The following is an 18,776-nucleotide window of genomic DNA, read 5'->3' as shown; positions in this document are numbered from 1 at the left end:
CAGTGATTTCATTCCTTCTGCTAGGAATGATTGAATGACCTCAGGCTTTAAAAAAAAAATCCCCCTCTATGTTTGTATTTCCTTATATACATACACTGCCCAGTTGTTTTTCCAAAAGCAAATTTCTGTGGTTTGTGAGCTTCATTTCTGAGATGGGAATATCCAGTTTTACTAGAAGGGTGCGTGGCACAGAGCATTGGAGTGCCGGTTTGCCTGCAGCCTCTACTGCTGACAGTGGGCAACGGGCAATCTTCTCTCTCAGAGAGAGAGAGAATACCATTACACCTAGGGAATTCATCTTGTGTTGTTCCTACCAACAATGGAAAGCAAAAATAATCAGTAAACCCTGGGCCTTTTCTCCCTGGTCATTAAAAACACATTGAGAGAGCCCGTTAAGTGTTACCGGGAACTTGACATCGCTCTGACAAAGAAAAGTGCTTTGCTGAACAATGCAGCTCCCCGATTCAAAGTGAAACCCCCGTAGTTGTGTTTGTGAGGACACCTTGCCTTGTGTAGTTTCACGTGGCATTCCTCGAGCCAGACCCGAACAGAGGTGCGATCGCCATCGGAAACTGTAGTTAACCAGCACTGTGTGCTACTGTTGCCTGCGCAAGGGATGTGTCTCTCAAATTGAGCGTAACACTGGTTTCTCTCTACAGACACCAAACAGAATGGCATTAAACAGCTAGCTAGCCTGGCTCTGTCCTCCTGTCTCTCTGTCTTCAACAACAACAGTAGTAGAGGGCGGCCAAGCTTCTGCAGTCTCAGGAGTTTACCTAATTATCCAGCATTAAGTCTAAATGGAAGGATTCCCTCTCTCATCCTAGTTTACTCCGTATGGCTGCAGTAAAGATTAGCCACTGTCTTGCATAATCGTTAGGTTTTAGAGGCACTTCACCTCAGAGGGGCTGCAGGGGACTGAACCTGAAAGTGAGGCAGCAGCAGGAGCTGCAATCCATATGGTCCTACACTGTACGTCGACACCACACAAGACTAGAGGTGGGCGGAAACTGCCGGGGGAGAGCGATAGGCTACCGCCGGGCGGCAGGGCAGACAGACTGTGGTGGGCCAGTGGAATGTCAGTATGCCACAAGGGTTATTGTAGTGAAAATGGGGAGTTGGACACAACATAAAATGGGAATTGGACACAGCCAGCCAGCTAGCCCAGCACCACTGGGTTTTTTAAAAATTTGCCAGGCTGTATAGAAAGTTCGGTGCTGACCCGATAAAAGATTAACTGGTACTTTAGAGTGTTTGTTTATGGTCATTAGAGCTGTCGGGTTGTCTCACCACACTCCAAGGGCTCAGAACAATGGCAGTGCTGATGGTAATGCTGGCAATTTCCCTGTTTTTTTGCAGGTCACTGCCAGGGGATTCGCCCCATTGTTGCAGTTTGCCTACACTGCTAAGCTGTTACTCAGCAGAGACAACATCCAGGAGGTCATCCGCTGTGCCCAATTCCTGCGCGTGCACAACCTGGAGGACTCGTGCTTTCGCTTCCTGGAGGCCCAGCTCCGCAGCGAGGAGGACGGCCTGCTGCTGTGCCGCAAGGTGGCGCCGGCCGAGGGGAACCACGAGCCTGAGGACGAGAGCATGCAGTCTGAGACGACAACAAAGGTTGCCTCCCCCCGGGCCCGGCGGCGCGCTGAATGCTTGGCCTCCTTGCGGCAAGCACCAGACGCGGACCCGCTAGCCATGGCGGTGCCCAGCGACTTCGCAGACGGACGGCTGGACTTCGACAGGCACGGAGCATCGGACCTCCCTCGCTGCCCCAAATACAGGAAGTACCAGTGGGCCTGCAACAAGCACAATAACGACACCTCCTCACACACCAGTACCTCAGGTTTTCCAAGCACATTATTATTTAAGGAGACCAGCGGTGGCATCAGCGACGGGGCGGTCCGGGACCAGAGTAGGCCGCCGGTGGCTCAAATCAAAGTGGAGCCTCGGGCAGAGGAAGAGGCCATCTCGCTGTGCTTGTCAGGGGACGAGCAGGATGGCCATGACAAGGACGACGTGACAGCCATGGAATTGGATAGTGTCCCAGTGGTATCCCCCTCTTCCGTCAAGAGGAGCAAGTCCCCCACCTGCATCCGCGCCTTCTTCAAGAAAGGAACGGACCTGTCAGCTCTGCCCAACGTGTCACAACAGCTATTCGCCAACAGACTCGCCAGCGTCTGCCCCGAAGACAAAGAAACCACTCAGGGAGATTTCAGGCCTTTCACTGCAGTGGAGCTGGGCCTGTCTGTTACATCTCCAAAGGTAGTGGACGGCTTCCCTCCGATGCTGTCGTCGCTGAAGTCCGCCTCCTGCGACGGCGTTTGCAAACAGGAAGTGGAGCTGGACCGCCGCAGTGTCATCTTTTCCTCCTCAGGGGCCTGCGACCGTCTGGGCACCCCGGCGCATTCCTACCCCGGTGGGAACTCTTTGGAGATGGAGCTCTCAGAGCACACGCCAAAGAGTCTGTGGGCTGGTGCCAGCCAGTCCCTCCCCACCTCACAGACCTACTCTCCCAGCAGCGCCCCCACCCTCGCTTCCACCACCACAGAGCCCCCGCCTCTCCTCTGCCACCCGCGGCCCAACACCAGCTGCCCAGTACCAATCAAGGTGTGCACGCGCTCGCCGCCCTCCGAGACCCGCACGAGGACCTCCAGCTCCTGCTCCTCCTACTCCTACGCGGAGGACGGGAGCGGCGGCTCACCCTGCAGCCTGCCCCAGTTTGAGTTCTCCTCCTCGCCGTGCTCCAACGTAGCTCTCCGCCTCGCCACCGACCAGCAGGACCAGGGCGTGATAGGGGGAGATGCCCTCTTCAACCAGGTACGCCCCAAGATCAAGTGCGAGCAGTCGTACGGCACCAACTCCAGCGACGAGTCGGGATCATTCTCCGAGGGTGACAGCGAGTCGTGCCGAGTCGAGCAGGGGCCAGAGGTGAGTAAATTTAACACTATCACACTGCCTTCTCTCATGTTGTACACAATGGCTCATACACCCAGTCCCACCTTGGAGACGAATCATCATCTCACAGTGACCTTGCTCTCTGGGTCTGCATTCACAGTCATTAGATCATCATGTAATTGAACCGGGAGTATTATTCTTTCAATAACAGATTTACAGCAACGCCACCGTGAATAGAACAGGGGCACAGATGCGCCTTGATAATGTTAATCGGCTTTACGCACTGTTTGAGATCTGTGTAATGAGTCTGAATAGGAGCGAGGGTCCAAACCGAACGCGCTCGCTCGAACAGTCTGAGCCCACACACACACACACACACACACACGCACACGCACACCCGAAGATGCGGTGGTCGTGTCGAGGGCTGTGATTGGTTGATCCTATGGACAGGGAAGCGCTGGTGTGTGTAGAAGGGCTAATAGACTGAGATGTAGACGGCCGGAGCTGGGGAGGAGTCCGGGTTCTCTCTAAGGCCCGGGGTCTGGAGGGGTTCTCCTGTGACTTTATCTCTGTCCCCCTTTACCTGTCACGGGCTAAATAGCTGATATTATCCCTCCACAAACCTGACATCTCTAATCCAATTCCACACAATCTGCATCTGCTAATTGTCGAGCCACCTCGCTTGGGCATGCACACTGTATACATGTATGCTGTGTCACCAATACACCTGCACTACTTGAAGGCGAAGGTAGCCTTTGTTGTATTATAAACAAGTATAGCTTATAATGTATGTGACAGAAGCAAAGGTAGGCTATGTTGTGTTACGCACAGCTTTAAAGCATATACGGTATGTTTGCGATAGCGATCGGACAACAACAGCGTAATGAAACAGGATGTAGCTGTATTGTGCACGTGGTTTGGTGGAGGGTGGGGGGGGGAGCTGCTCCGCATTGTGTCATGATGAGACTGCATCCTGCAGCGCCTGGCATGCTGCTGACAAGGATGGATGGCCAATCCCTTAATCATCCCCTAATCCATCTGGCCAGACAACCGATGTCCTCCAGGCTGACTGCAGAACAGCTCTGGTGTTGTTGTTGTTTACTGTGAGATCACTAAGGATAAATAGAATACCGCCTAGTCAAGTGGACAATTATAATCAGGATGAAAGCGGGTTTGTTCCATCAAAAGGAAATGTAAAATGATCCTTTTTTTTCCTTCATACAGAATGCCTCTGATGCCTCTTTAATTTCACCTTGAAACTATTGCATCCGTAGCATTTGCTTTTGTTGTAGGCAGACGTGTTTTCTCTTTGCCTGGGAGATAAAGGCTCGCCGCTTCTCAGCCTGAGACCTTGAAGTGCGCAGGGAGCCGAGAGAGGGAGAAACTGGTGCGTTGCCATGGCGATCGGATTCGGGGAGCCTCGTCCCTGTTTCGCCGGTGTTGGAGCCACATGACAGGGACTGTGGAAAGAATCCAGTCAGTCACTTCTTCTGTGCACAAACAGAGAGATTAACAGCCCTAGCAGTAATGTGTAATTATTACCTCAGTGGCACCCACACCCAGTGATTTATTGGCCGTTTGAAGGACTGTTGAGTGCTCTACTATAGACAATTTTAATTTACAGCGTTAGAGCTGTCGAGGAAAAGAAAAGCAGCCCCCAAAATGACTCTTCAGACATTTCCAGTTCCCTTTGTTATCTTGTATGAGTCAAAGAGTGTATGGAACACACACTACACTCTATTGTAGGCAGTCGATTAGCAGAGCACAATATCCACTGTCAGATCCAATGACTGTATATATGAATGGACAAAGTCACTGATCACGTGACACCATTCATTCCTATGTGAAGACTCAATAGAAGCCAAATTAAGTCAGTTAAGATGGCGGCTCGTGGAGACATAACATGCGCTGTTTGAGCTACTCCAGGAAGTGACGTTGCAGGCTAGCTCAGTGCTGCCCCCTCTCTTTGAGTAACTCAAGTTAAAGGCCGCCCGGGGTACTGCAGGCTGCCATTAGCAACTGAATTATCCTTGTAATTTCTTCTTTGTGCAATTAAAAAATGATTGGTTCAAGGACAAACATCTGGTGTATTATAGAAGCAATTATTGGTACCGTGATTGTCTTCATTTGTATTTGTATTTTTTTTACACAATGATTGACCATGAAGATTTCCATTCTTCCATTCACTAAAATGGGGGGATCCTGTTTTCTGCTAACAATGCCTGCAGTGCCCGGTCGGCCTTGAACTTCCGTGGCTTCAATGAGAGGGGGCAGTCGCTCTCCCCTGGTCAGACCTCTATTGACCCGCATGGAGTTATATCTGCCTGCTGCTGATAAGATGGATTATGAATGAGGTTGGCAGACTCTGCCTGGTCTCAGATGCTGCTGTGTGTGAGAGAACCTCTCGCAGTAGTGCTGTTTGGTTTATTACATGTTGTTATGGATGGAGGCGTAGGAGAGCATTTACATAAGGAGCCTCAGTGTGGGGCCAAATCCCGCCGTGCTTTCTCCTCCAGCTTTATCTGGCAACAAAACTGCTACCTCATGCTTCCTGGGGCCCTCTTTTCCTTATTCCCCCCAGTGAGTCGGCTGTACAAACAAACACAGCTAGCGTCCAGGGAGGCCTCTGCCATGCCTCTCCCTCTGTGTATTTGCAGAGCAAATGACAGGCAGACCGGGCCCCACTCAGGGAGAGCTAGTCAGGCAAGCGCCCAACGCTGCTGCTGTTGGAAATAGCTGCAGCCCCGGCGCTGGGAACAATGAATTCTGACAGGGAAGGAAGTTGTTAAACTGGAGGCTAGTCTGGCAGAGGGAGGCAATAGTCATTCAAGGTAGTCTGAGGTCTCCTGGCTGCTCCCAGTACTGAGGTTAGTGGGTGTTGCATACGAGCCCACATCTGGTAGCCACATTAGCAACACCCTCCCACATAGCAGACACTACACCACACTGGGGTAACTTTTTAATTGACACCTTTTTATACCTTAACTGTATTTCTACTGCTTCCCAGCTGGACGACATCATACATAGTGAATCAGCCAATAGGGTCAGGAGAGGCCCCTCTGAAACATGGACCATGGCCCGGATTCATAAAGAGTCTCAGAGGAGTGAGTGCTGATCTTTGATCAGTTTTGCCTTTTCAGTTCATAATGAATATGATTATGTGGACAGGGAGGAGCTGATCCGAGATCAGCACGCTTTGTGAATACGGAACCCAGTACACCACCAGCCAATGTTTTTGCACTATCCACCCACAGAGGAGGAAGCAGAGATGGAATTCACAGTGATAAAGGAGATGGAATTCACAGTGATAAAGGAGATGGAATTCACAGTAATAAAATAGATGGAATTCACAGTGATAAAGGAGATGGAATTCACAGTGATAAAGGAGATGGAATTCACAGTGATAAAAGAGATTGAATTCACAGTGATAAAGGAGATGAAATTCACAGTGATAAAAGAGATTGAATTCACAGTGATAAAGGAGATGGAATTCACAGTGATAAAGGAGATGGAATTCACAGTGATAAAGGAGATTTAAAGAGCTGAGACCTTTTTCTCTCTTTCTCTCCTTCTTTCTTTCTCTCTCTCTCTCTCTTTCTCCCCCCCCCCTCTCTCTCTCTCTCTCTCTCTCTCTTCCCCCCCTCTCCCTCTCTCTCTCTCTCTCTCTCTCTCTCTCTCTCTCTCTCTCTCTCTCTCTCTCCCTGTGTAGGCGTTAAGCTCAGTCTAACTGTCTGGTCACAGTATGCTGCACATATTGATCTGAGAGTGAGGTGGGAGTGATAGGGAAGTAGAGTTGATATATTAGCAGCACAATGTTTCCGATCTCGCCCACCGCCAAACGTTAACCCCTGAATGAACATGTGACACAGGAAGTGCACAAACCTAAATATCACTTCTGTTATTTCTATTATAGTCTACAGTAAAAAATCTAAAAAATCTTGCTCCACCCTTGTTATGATGCATCTGTGGTCTCAATCATTTGGGGCATTCAGTTTAAACCACATTATACTGATTTGGTGCAGCCTTTTTGATTTCTTTTGTTGTTGTAGGTTTCGTTATTTGTCTTGTGTGCAGACAGAGTCAGGCTGTTGTTGTGCCCATTGGGGAACGGTCGGATGCTGGGGCTGGCAGCTGAGAACAGGCTCTGTGTCAGCTTTAAAGCCAGCTGGGGTGCTGCCACTTCGCCTTCCATCCCCTGGGACCTGGCATCCTGCAGTAACAGTACCCACAGACACACAGCCCATCTCTTCACCACAGAGCCTCTCTAACTCATCTCCCATAGGGGTTTTCCGGCAACAGCGTTTGTTTACGGTAGAAAAAGCAATACGAGACTAAACGGAGTTCGCTAACAACATGATCTTCTCCCAGATCTTCTTGGGATGCATAATGCTCTGTAATCACATTATAAACCAACAAGTGATAGATATATCACTGTGTAACTAGGAGCACGTAGTATATAATCAGCATAGAAAGACGCTAGTGTTCACGTTCATGTTTTATCGTACTCACCAGATAAAGGTCTGTTTTTGATGCAGATGCAGAGCCACAGTCACGATAGCAGCACTATAGAACTAGTGGGAGACGGTTAGACCTGAAAAACAAGTTACAGTGCGTGGCCATTTAAGTCAATGGCTTCACTTTCCAGACAAAATTGCTCTGAAAATTGGAAGTACAGACGTAGGATCTTAATTTGAGTAGGTTTTCTACAGCAGGAAAATATTCCTGCGGCAACAGGAAATGTGGATTATTATGTACATTAAAATGAAAGGACATTTTTTGTAGGGGTTGATAAAAAAATTGTTAGGGGAAATCAAGTCTGACATTTTAACCTGGAAATTACAAACTTTAGAAGCCTTTTTAATTCTTGAATACACTACAAATTAGCATTACCTGCTGTGCAGGAAAATTCTCAGCAACAAAAGAGTGATGAAATTAAGATCCCACATCTGTATTTATATTGCCTCAGGGCCTGTGTCAATAGCTAGGAAGGAACACAGTAGTAGGTGGCTTTGCATGCCTCTCTCTTGCACAGTGCGCTGCAGTGTTAAACTCCCTCCCAGGGTTCAACGTGGGTCACCAACCCTACAGATGAGGACTTGCAGTACAGAACCCACTGACCCCGGGCGTTAGCCGTCATCGTCGGGCCGCCCCACCATCTGACTCCTAAGGCTTGGCCCAAGTCTGGACCTGCAGGCAGCCAGATGCCCAGCCTCTCTCTGTGTTTCTGAGGGGAGAGGGAAGTAGGGTATAGAGGCACTGCACACACAGTGCCGCCCCGGGTAGCAGATAAGCCCTGCTTTTTACTCTGGACCTATTTGCAGCATAGTGACCCAGAGAAAGAGTGAGTCTGGGGGGAATAGAGGGGAAAGAGGAGAGGAAGGAAAGACGGAAGGGGGAAAAAGAAAGTTAGTGAGAATCCAGAACACATTGGGTTTGAATTTATGACTGCCGTCAGAGCTGCTGCTGGACTGATTCTCCTGGTGGAGCCACTAAATATATCCTAGGTACCCCTTCAGAACCCCTTCTGAACGCCGAACGCCACTGCCGGGAAGAAAAAAGAGAAGAACATTACAAGGTCGCTCGCTGTGGAGAGGTAGCTGAACATCTCCTCCCTCCCCTAACCTGTCTCAGGGAGAGAGCCCCCCCATCAGTGCATCTGTCTGGTCACTCCATAGACTATAACTAGTGGTTATTAGATGGTGCTCAATGGGGCCATCATCACCGGCAGAGTCATCTTCTGTTTGTTTTCAGATCACATAGAGCAGGCAGGATGTGGATGTGTTCCATTGCCCTCCCTCTCTTTCTGCCTTCATTCTCTCTGTAGCTACTGTCATACCCTGGCTGGTAGTGGGAGGGAGCCTGCAGGGCCTAGTGTGGCCTTGAAATCTCCTCCCATTATTTATTCATGTGTCTGCATGCAGCGGCCAGATGAGAAATAGGCTCAACGGCTCGGAGGATGGAGGGCTTCTAATGAGGAAATTCAAGCCGGTCTCTCTGGGATAAATTGACATCTAGATTTGCTTTTCAATGGAGAGTGATTTCGATGTGCTCGTGAATAGGCACCTTGCTTTGTCCCTTGAAGTGCAGCACTTACCCCAGGTGATGCCGTATATCTCGGCTCACTGTGGTGTGTGCGTGCGTGTGTGTGTGTGTGTGTGTGTAGTAGCTTGAGGGAGTGTAAGCAGGCTCCAGCCCAGTCCATTGTCCTCTAGTCTTCTGTTTTAGTGGGGCTCAGTTTGCGAGGGGCTTTTGGATTCTCCATCTGGCCCTGGTTCAGCGGCCAGGTACAGAGAGAACGGGGAGACGTTTCTCCACCCCCTCCCTCCCTCCCTCCCTCCCTCCTCCCTCCTCGCCGTTTGACTTTGTTCTTGACGTGCTCCAGAGAGGCAGCCGCAGGGGGAGAGAGAGAGCAGAGCGGAAGAGAGCAGCAGCTCATCTCATCTTGGCAAAAGCTCTCTGGCTGTCTTCCTCTGGCTCTTTGTTATTCCTCCTCGCCTCTCTCTCTCTCTCTCTGCCATCCTGTTTCTCCCCCCCCCCCCCCAAAGCTACTCTGCTATGGCTCCCTGGTGCTGTGAGGTACCGTTGAGGTATGTCGGTATCAGAAGGTTTGTCAGCACCTAAAGGGAACGGAAAGAATCAGGCGATCTATTGATGATTTGCGGGGAGGAAAAATCACACCCTCGTGGAAATTGGCAGCAAATCCATGGAAATAATGTATTGTGATAATTTGCAATTATCTGTATTTTATTGCCAATGATTTTTCTCCGGATTAGTGTTGCACTATGTGACTGAAGGTGTCAGAGAAAGTATGGCTCTGCGTGGTTCTTTTGTTCCGCAGTCCCCGTGGACTATTGTAGGTTGATAGTATAGATCTGGCCTGCAAGATAATATTTGTTTGCCTCTCCCCCCCCTAACGTTTGTAGTGTCCAAAAAAAAGACGGTAAAATCACCAGGAATTCAGCAACAAATGTGTTAAATTCTGTAAGGGTTTTCTGGTGAAAGAGAAGCGGACCAAAAAGCAGCATGGTGGTTATTCATGTTCTTTAATTTATAAAGAAACTACACATGAGATAACTAACAAAAACAACAAACGCGAGAAAACCTAAAACAGTCCTATCTGGTGCAAACACAGAGACAGGAAGAATCACCCACAAACACACAGTGAAACCCAGGCTACCTAAGTATGATTCTCAATCAGAGACAACTAATGACACCTGCCTCTGATTGAGAACCATACTAGGCCGAAACATAGAAATACCCAAAACCTAGAAAAACAAACATAGACTGCCCACCCAACTCACGCCCTGACCATACTAAATAAATACAAAACACAGGAAATAAAGGTCAGAACATGACAAATTCAGGATTTTTATTTCCAAGTGTTCCCATGAATAGAAAAAGAGACCTATGTGATCATCTCTCAATGTTATTCAACGTATGAAATTATTGTGATTTTCAAATACAATCTATTTTGGGGGCTTAGTTGGGGTCAATTTGCAGTGTGGAAATTATTATAATTATGTTCCATCAGCTCCGACAAAAAAAAAACGTCCCACGGCTGAATCTAGTTGCCTACCCCTAGTGTAGATGTTACATATCATGCCCTACAGATATCACCTGACACCATTATGGATGGGGGTGACAAGTCCCTGCCTGTCCCTCCTCGATCTGTCACGCTGGCACCTCTCCAAGCTCGCAGGGACAGATGGAGAGACACTCCTTTCTTGGATCACGTTGTCCCCCTCTGCCCGAGAATAGGTTACACGATGTTCAATATTTCAGGTTGAGAGCGAGAGAGAGAGAGAGAGAGAGAGAGAGAGAGAAGCTGCATGCTTTACATGTGTGTATGTAAGTCACATCCTCTATTCCTGGTCCTGACGGCACTCTGGCACCATCTTGTGGTAAAGAAAATGTGGCTGACCGTTTTTGACACGCACATAAAGTCGAATCAGCAAGGGTTCATCAAACTGTTACATGTTCGTTCACATTCACGTTCCTTCCATATTCCATTCAAAAGTGAACGCTGTACCACGTCAGATGTGAAAAGCCCTTCTTTATTTCTTGATTTGCAGGTAAAGCTTCCTTTCCCTGTCGATCAGATCACAAATCTTCCGCGGAACGACTTCCAAATGATGGTCAAAATGCACAAACTGACCTCAGAGCAGCTGGAGTTCATCCATGACGTCCGGCGGCGGAGTAAGAACCGCATCGCGGCGCAGCGCTGTCGCAAGAGGAAGCTTGACTGTATCATGAACCTGGAGTGTGAGATCAGAAAGTTGGTGAGTGTGTCTCCAGCCATGTCTCTCTCACAGATACACTGTGCACACCAGAGGAGGCTGGTGGGAGGAGCTATAGGAGGACGGGCTCATTGGGATGGCCGGAATGAAATGAACGGAGTCTAACATGGGGCTTCTATACGTTTGATGTGTTGGACACCGTTCCGTTCATTCCATTCCAGCTATTACAACGAGCCCGTCCTCCTACAGCTCCTTCCACCAGCCTCCTCTGGCGCATACAGTACTACAGCACATAGTGTGTGGACCTACTGGCATATGTAAAGTAGTAGAACCATGTAGTGTCTATATCGTACCGATCTCTCACTGGACTAATGATAACTGTTGGCTCCCGAGTGGCGCAGCGGTCTAAGGCACTGCATCTCAGTGCTAGAGGCATCACTACAGACCCTGGTTAAATCCCGGGCTGTCTCACAACTGGCCGTGATCGGGTGTCCCATAAGGCGGCGCAAAATTGGCCCAGCGTCGTCCGGGTTAGGGTAGGATTTGGCCGGGGGTAGGCCGTCATTGTAAAATAAGAACTTGTTCTCAACTGGCTTGCCGAGTTAAATATAACTATTTTTTAAATCACATGTTGACAGCGCAACATGCATTACCTTGGGATAGAGTGGTATTAATTACCTCAACACCGTGTCAGCACTTTCACGCTGGCCGACTGCCCTCTAGCTGCCAAGCTGTCAAAGTACAGCAATGTGTGTAGGGGGAAGAATAGTAAGAGTCGAGCATCCGCAGTAGAGTGCTGGCTGTATGTCTCTCTTCCTACCTCCTCGCCCCCACGTTTCCATGGCATCGCGGCGGGTGGTCTCTCACAGGCAGCCAGTATGCTTTTGTTCCATGATGGGGGGTGGAGCTGCGGGCCTTTTGATGTGTTGTGTGTGTCAGCCACACACACACACACACACACACACACACACACACACACACACACACACACACACACACACACACACACACACACACACACACACACACACACACACACACACACACAAGTGCTTTACACTCCACAATGGACTGACAGCCTTTTCCTTGATGTCACCGAGCAGCATCCTAGGACATGAGAACAAGTTCATCATCTCAAACCGCTTTCCAACACCTGGTCCCATGTTACCTCGGTGCGCACAGCATCCTGGGAATGCTCGCCCATCACAAACCTCATCCAAAGCATGCATTATTTAATATAAGCTCGGTGAACAAGCAGTAAAGTTAGTTCACGTGAACTCTTTTATGTTGATACGAAGAGGTGAATTGGCATGTAGTACGTATCTATGCATCTAAGCATTTGTAGAACGTCGACTGTGCAGCTGCAGTGTCAAAGGGTATCACAGTATGTACTGCATGTATCTTTGCTACTGGTCAGACCACAGCTCATGACACTAGTCCTCATCACTAATATTTCCTTGTGTGTCCACCAGGTGAACGAGAAGGACAAGCTGCTGACAGAGAGGAACCAGCTGAAGGAGTGTATGGGTGAGCTGTGGGAGAACTTCTCCTGTCTGTCCCAAGAAGTGTGCAGGGACGTGCAACTGAGCCCTGAGCAGGTCCAGTCCCTGAACCACTACTGCCCGGTCCTGAAGCCCGGCACCAACACCATCGACATTGCCGGCAATGCTGCCTCCAACAGCATTGACCTCACCACCCACTCCGGCTCAGCCACCCCGGAGCCCAGCTTCCTCAAGTCCCCCGGGCCCTCAGAGAGCGAGCCTGACTCGGTCATGGGGAATGGGGCTGACGGGGGGGCGGGCAGCAACGAGTCGGAAGGCCAGGAGCCGAGGTTATACATGGAGGCGGGGCTCTCGTTCAATGAACAGTCCAATCAGACAGTGACGGTAGACTTCTGCCAGGAAATGACTGATAAATGTACAACTGATGAACAGCCAAGAAAGGACTGTACTTAGTAAACGGTGGTTTTAATATCTGTGTTTTTATTATTTAATTTTTAGTTTTGATTTTCTTCTGACAAACCCCTTTCTCGGGGTTGTTGAGATGGTCAGTCTTGGCCAGTGTTCTTTGAAAATATTTGTTGTTTGTATGTCTTTTTAAAGGTTGACACTACAGTTGTCTTAAGAGCAGCAATACTGTTCTCCAGGTATTCTCCTCTCTGTAACCATGACAGAGTGGGAACTTCTCAAACAAAACTCCTCTTACAATGGTGCTACACCGTGTCCGGGCAGGCAGCGATCTCCACAGTGTTCTTTATCCATGTATTACAGTCTACTCACAGGGATGGGCAAGGTTCACATCTTCAATTCAAACCTCAATGGACCTAACAGCAGCTCCCTCTGTCTCTCGATCAACTTACAGTTTCTATCTCCCTGTCTCTCCTCTCTCTATTTCTCTCGCTCTCCCTTTCTCTCTCTCTCTCTCTCTCTCTCTCTCTCTCTCTCTCTCTCTCTCTCTCTCTCTCTCTCTGTCTCTCTGTCTCTCTGTCTCTCTCTCTCTCTCTCTCTCTCTCTCTCTCTCTCTCTCTCTCTCTGTCTCTCTGTCTCTCTCTCTCCCAATCGCTCTTCTACTCTGTCTATTTCCTATCAATCTATTTCTACCTCTTGAAACACTTTCGCTCTCTGTATATCCTCTCTCTCTCGCTTATTCTCTCACTCTCTCTCGGTGGCCCTTGTCACAGCAATTCAAACTCAGGAAGAAATCTTCTGAATGTTCGATATGATTCATGAAAATAAGAATACAGCTTCTGTACATGAGAGATTTATGAAGGAGTTAGACTGTAAATGTTCATATGCAAAAAAATGTCTTCTGCTTCACTCATTTAGCATTTTCTGTACAGCAAAACAATGTGTACAGACAGTACCTAAACATTCCTCCTTTGCCTTCCGCAGCACTGAAACGAAAGAGACAAAATAACGATTTGACAGGTGGTTAAATAGCTATGTTCTCACCAGGGTTGGGGTCAATTCCATTTCAATTCCAGTCAGGACGTACACTGAATTCCAACTCTCTTGAAGGCTTTTCAATGAGGAAAATGTGAAATTGGAATTGCAATTTGGTTTGCTTTCTGAATGAACTGGAATGGAAAAGGAATTGACCCCAATCCTGGTTCCCACACATCAGCAATACCATTGTATTTGGATGTTGTAATGGTAACTTTCAAGTGCTTGCTTGGGCAGAGCGTATAATGTATATAGTATGGAGCATGGTGACTGTCACAGTAATATTATACAAGTAGAGGCTTAGACGTTTCTTTTCACTGGGGTTTTTGCTAAGGGGAAATATTTGCTTTGCTGTTTCCTGCCTAAGGGAAAATTCCCCATAAGGGTGGGTGTTCTTAAACTCAGGAAATCAGCTTGACACGCACACAAAACACACACACACACACATGTACATTAATTTCAGAGCCCCTTGCATGAAAATTGGATGTTGCTGGCACGGACCGTGTAAGTATGTTATTAACCAGTGGCTCAAGCCACATCCATTCAAAATTTGACACCACTTTAAATGTGAAAACGAGTTTCAGCTTGTTGTGTTTTTGAGGAAACTTTATTTCTCCTTATCAGTGTTTGAAGATGCTATATGTACGATGGGGAAAACTCTCACAGGCACCCTTTGGATTTCTTCGGTGTTGTGTTTCAATGTTGCCAAGGAATGTGTGAGTAGACGTCTTCTCAAGCTGAGGGATAGCTACTCTGTCTGCAACAACAACAAAAACAGACACAAAGTATTTCTATTTACCAAGGATACTTTCTCCTAATGAATCTGGGCTCAATTCAGGCTCTTTCCTTCCAGCACCGGATGCTCAGTTATAACTAGTTCTAATAGCACTTCGTAGAGGGCTTATGTCTGATTCAGAATCCTGAAAAGTCTGATACCGAAACACTTGAATTGGCACTTAAATGAAAACATCTTATTGAATGTTAATATTGATATAAATATCTCTATGAAGACATAACTTTTTTTAACTACAGTAAACAGGGTTATTAACAAAAAAAGGAAGCTAACATAATATTGAGAGTGTTCACATCTTATATTTGTAATTCTTTAAGAATTGAATAAGCTAATTGAGACTTCAGTTCACGTGAAAGCACTGTGTGTGTCATCATCAAACTGATTGAGTAACAATCATATGATATAGTTACATTTTTGCCCTGGTTGTACATTTGTTGAAAACATCATATTCTGTGATGTGAATGCATGCCCCTGTATATTTTACTTAGTTAGTTTGTCTAGCTTACGTTTGCTTCTAACAATAGTCCTCAGCTAAATGATTTACTCTTGTCTTTTGTTGATGAACCATATTTACATTTATAATGTAAATATACAGAAATACTTTTCTTATCTGTTCAACAGTCAGAGATGTGCTTGAACATACAGAATATAAGAAAATAGAGCCATAACCTAGGAAGAGGAGTGAATTCAATTGGAATATAAAGCTTTGCTCATAACTTGAACTTCATTCAGGACGAAAAGCTATACAGTTTGTCAGGAAAGAGCGATAAATACAACTGTAAATATTGAGGAGTCTGCAAATTCCCCTTGGCGTTACTCTGCTTCCCCCTGTTGGGCACAGTTATGTAGTTCTCCAACCAGTCCTGACTGAGAACAAACCGTGTGGTATGAAGAGTGCTCTGTGTTTTGCGGTGTGGTTGCTAGTCTGATTATTTGACCATACACATAGGTTTCCCTAAGGTTGTAGCTAGACTCATATACAGTCTCACACAGAGAACCACAAGCATACGCACAAATATGAATACATACACACACACACACACCATGCATGTCGTAATGGCATCCTTGCTCGAAGGCTTCAGTCTAGTGCAGTTGTGACTGATTGCCTGTTGAAATGGTTGTTTGCGAGGTTCTTTTTCCACTTTGCTCTGATTCATAAGCCGTCACTGAAGTGGAACGGTATTCATCCCCATTACTAGATACAAAACAGAAAACTAAAGATGGGTGGATTCAAGTGGACATTTGTGCAAACCATATGCAATTCCCACTTTTTCGTACTCGTTTTTTTAAAGTAAAAAGTGAAAAGCATGACGTTCCACCAGAAAAGCACACTCATTAGGCTACACTTTGACAAATGTCATATTGTGGGAAAATGTATTGAAATGCATCAGGTTTCTATTGTCCTCCATCAAAGCTAGACCAATAGATATCCTTCTATCTGTTTGTAGATGTCCTTATAATGCTATTATGATTACTGTTGATGTTCTTTGGATAGCAATGAGTGCATAGCATATTTCTGGTGTGTAGGCTACTGTGCGTAACATTTCTAATTCCTCATCATTGTTTTTTGCTCTACCAAAAGAGCCCCCTGGATTCATGTAAAGGCTGGTTGGGTGGATGCAGATACATGAAGAGTTTTTAAAGCAGCACCATCCCTCCAGTCATTTGACAGTCCAGTCCATACCTCTTAGCCCTCTAGCCTTGAGAGAGCTGCTCCATGCCTGATATGCCATGTGTGGTGTTACTATGGTGGCCAGTGGTTGAAAGTAGAGCATGGCCACCTCAACCATCAACCCCCCCCCAAGCATTCCAGGTGAAATAAGCTTGTTGTGTCATCATCTCAGTCGTCTGGTTTAACTTTAACCAGGATCAGTCATTGCTCTTGTATATCGTCTCAGGGTGCCAAGTGTTTTATTTCTCAATTTCTGAATTTGGAGCAGACGTTTGTAACTTTTAGCTGATTTTTATGTTTGCTTTGATGTTTTTGGCTTTGCTTTGGGTGTGTGAAAGTATAGCTTTAAAACTCTGGTTTTATATTCCCGAAGCTTATTTCTACCAATGCAAATACTGTGTAATGAGCTTGGCCCGATACAGATCAACCCCATCAAGAGGCTGCAGAGAGTACACAATACATTGGAGTACAAATAGGAATTATGTTTTGGTAATACATTTCATTATTAGTTGGATTTCTCTCGAGTTCTTTACCTCTGCAGTTTTTTACAAGCCAAACACACAACAACAACAACACAAATCCATGTCATTTGATTTGTTAACTGGCTTTGGTTATTAGTTGGTGGATATTTTCTTGTTTAGTTGAACTTTTATTTGTTTGAGTTTTTCTGTGCTGCTTCTCTGGAAGAAAAAAACACTGTCTCTCCAACTCCAAAGGTTGTTGTTTTGAAAAGACGAACAAAACTTGCCTTTTTCACAAATTGCTCAACTTTATAATACAGTATACTGGTATCCTGATTACATGCACAGGCTGAGACCATTTTAGGAGTAAAAGAAAAGTTAAATATGTTTACAAAAAAGTTGTGTTTATTCAATTTGCCATGTATATAGAAATTGGTAGGTTCAAATTGGACTGATGGTTAGTGTTTTTACATTTTGTAAACAGAAAACTGTGTTTCCTCAACTTGTCTTTTCATTCAACTGGGGATGTTTCAGAGTTACACGGATGCAAGTGCACCTCCGATTTTTGCCTTAGAACTTGCAGAGGCCATAGTTCACATTCAAGTGAAGTGAGTGTATGCAGGGGCCTACGCCCCCCATCCCTGAGTCACACCCAGTGCAGACGTTCTCACACTTATCTACCTGTGAAATCCTTCATACCTCTCATAATTGGTCAATGACTGTATCAGCAAACTGCATCAGGTGGGTTTTTTTACATGCTTTTTACACAGATTATATGGATTATTGTATTAGTAGATTTTGGTGCATCATTTTCTTTAAATGTAATAACTCTTAAGCTTGTAGTCACAAAGTTGTTTTTCTCTCACGTTTTTCTAGAAGACTGTTTTGTGTTAATATTGTCAATTTGAAATAACTGTTATTTGCTTATTCTCTACTTACCTTGTTCATTTTTAAATGCTACACAACCCTAATGAATTCAAATGACTTAACAACCATTGTAAATACAGTGTTGCAGAAACTCCCTTTTCATTCATTTCAATTGCTAGTGTTATATAAATGACATTTTTGTCTCGACACCATTTCTGTTTATGAAATAAAGAATCATATCATGTACGTTATTTTTGTCCCCTTTTTTCTATCTGCAAATGCAAATAAATATTGTTTACTTCGTCGTATTCTTTCACTAAATCATAATCTGTACTTTTAAGGTGTAATTCGAAATGAATCAAAGATATATGGACTATCTGATTAAAAATCATATCAGATTTGAAATAAGGTGTAAAGTAGTCACATAAGAAGAGGACCAAGTGTTTCTTGTCCCTTTGCACAGTGAGAAAGATGGTTTGGGAGGCAAAGAAAAGTCCAAGAGCCACAATTGGAGAGTTACAGAACGCCACCTCCAAGCCAAAAGGCTATTTGGAAGGGTTTCCATTTTTTTTTTAAAACGCCTGTATTGTGAGCAACCAACAATTGTAAACACCCGAAGTTTGCTAAATGACATTGGTACTTGGGTTGTAACCGGGTACTACGGTCAGATGAGATTCAAATAAAGCTCTTCGGCCACACCCACCAGTGATTGGTTTGGCCTCGAAAGAAGGATGTATATGCAGGAAATACCCCATACCTACTGTAAAATATGGTGGTGAATATTTGATGTTATGGGGCTGTTTTGCTTCCACTGGTACTGGAGCCCTTGTTAAGGTCTACGGCATCATGAGCTCTGCCAAGTACCAGGATATTTTAGACAAAAACCTGGTTGCCTCTGCCAGGACACTG

General features: G+C 46.1%; 1 protein-coding gene across 3 annotated transcripts in view; it reads left to right on the top strand.

Annotated features, from left to right (window-relative positions):
- LOC123994972 (transcription regulator protein BACH2-like) overlaps window positions 1-18,112 on the top strand; it is a 116,108-nt gene extending 97,996 nt beyond the window's left edge. For all 3 annotated transcript variants that reach the window (XM_046298145.1, XM_046298144.1, XM_046298146.1), the window contains exons 3-5: window positions 1,360-2,928; window positions 10,968-11,174; window positions 12,605-18,112. In XM_046298145.1, coding sequence (XP_046154101.1) covers window positions 1,360-2,928; window positions 10,968-11,174; window positions 12,605-13,087 — 2,259 coding nt within the window. In that variant the 3' untranslated portion in view covers window positions 13,088-18,112. The remainder of the gene's footprint in view (window positions 1-1,359; window positions 2,929-10,967; window positions 11,175-12,604) is intronic.
- Window positions 18,113-18,776: the final 664 nt, after the last annotated feature.

Source organism: Oncorhynchus gorbuscha, linkage group LG14 (assembly GCF_021184085.1).
Source record: "Oncorhynchus gorbuscha isolate QuinsamMale2020 ecotype Even-year linkage group LG14, OgorEven_v1.0, whole genome shotgun sequence".
Taxonomy (NCBI): domain Eukaryota; kingdom Metazoa; phylum Chordata; class Actinopteri; order Salmoniformes; family Salmonidae; genus Oncorhynchus; species Oncorhynchus gorbuscha.
This window is presented reverse-complemented; position numbering and strand designations above follow the sequence as displayed.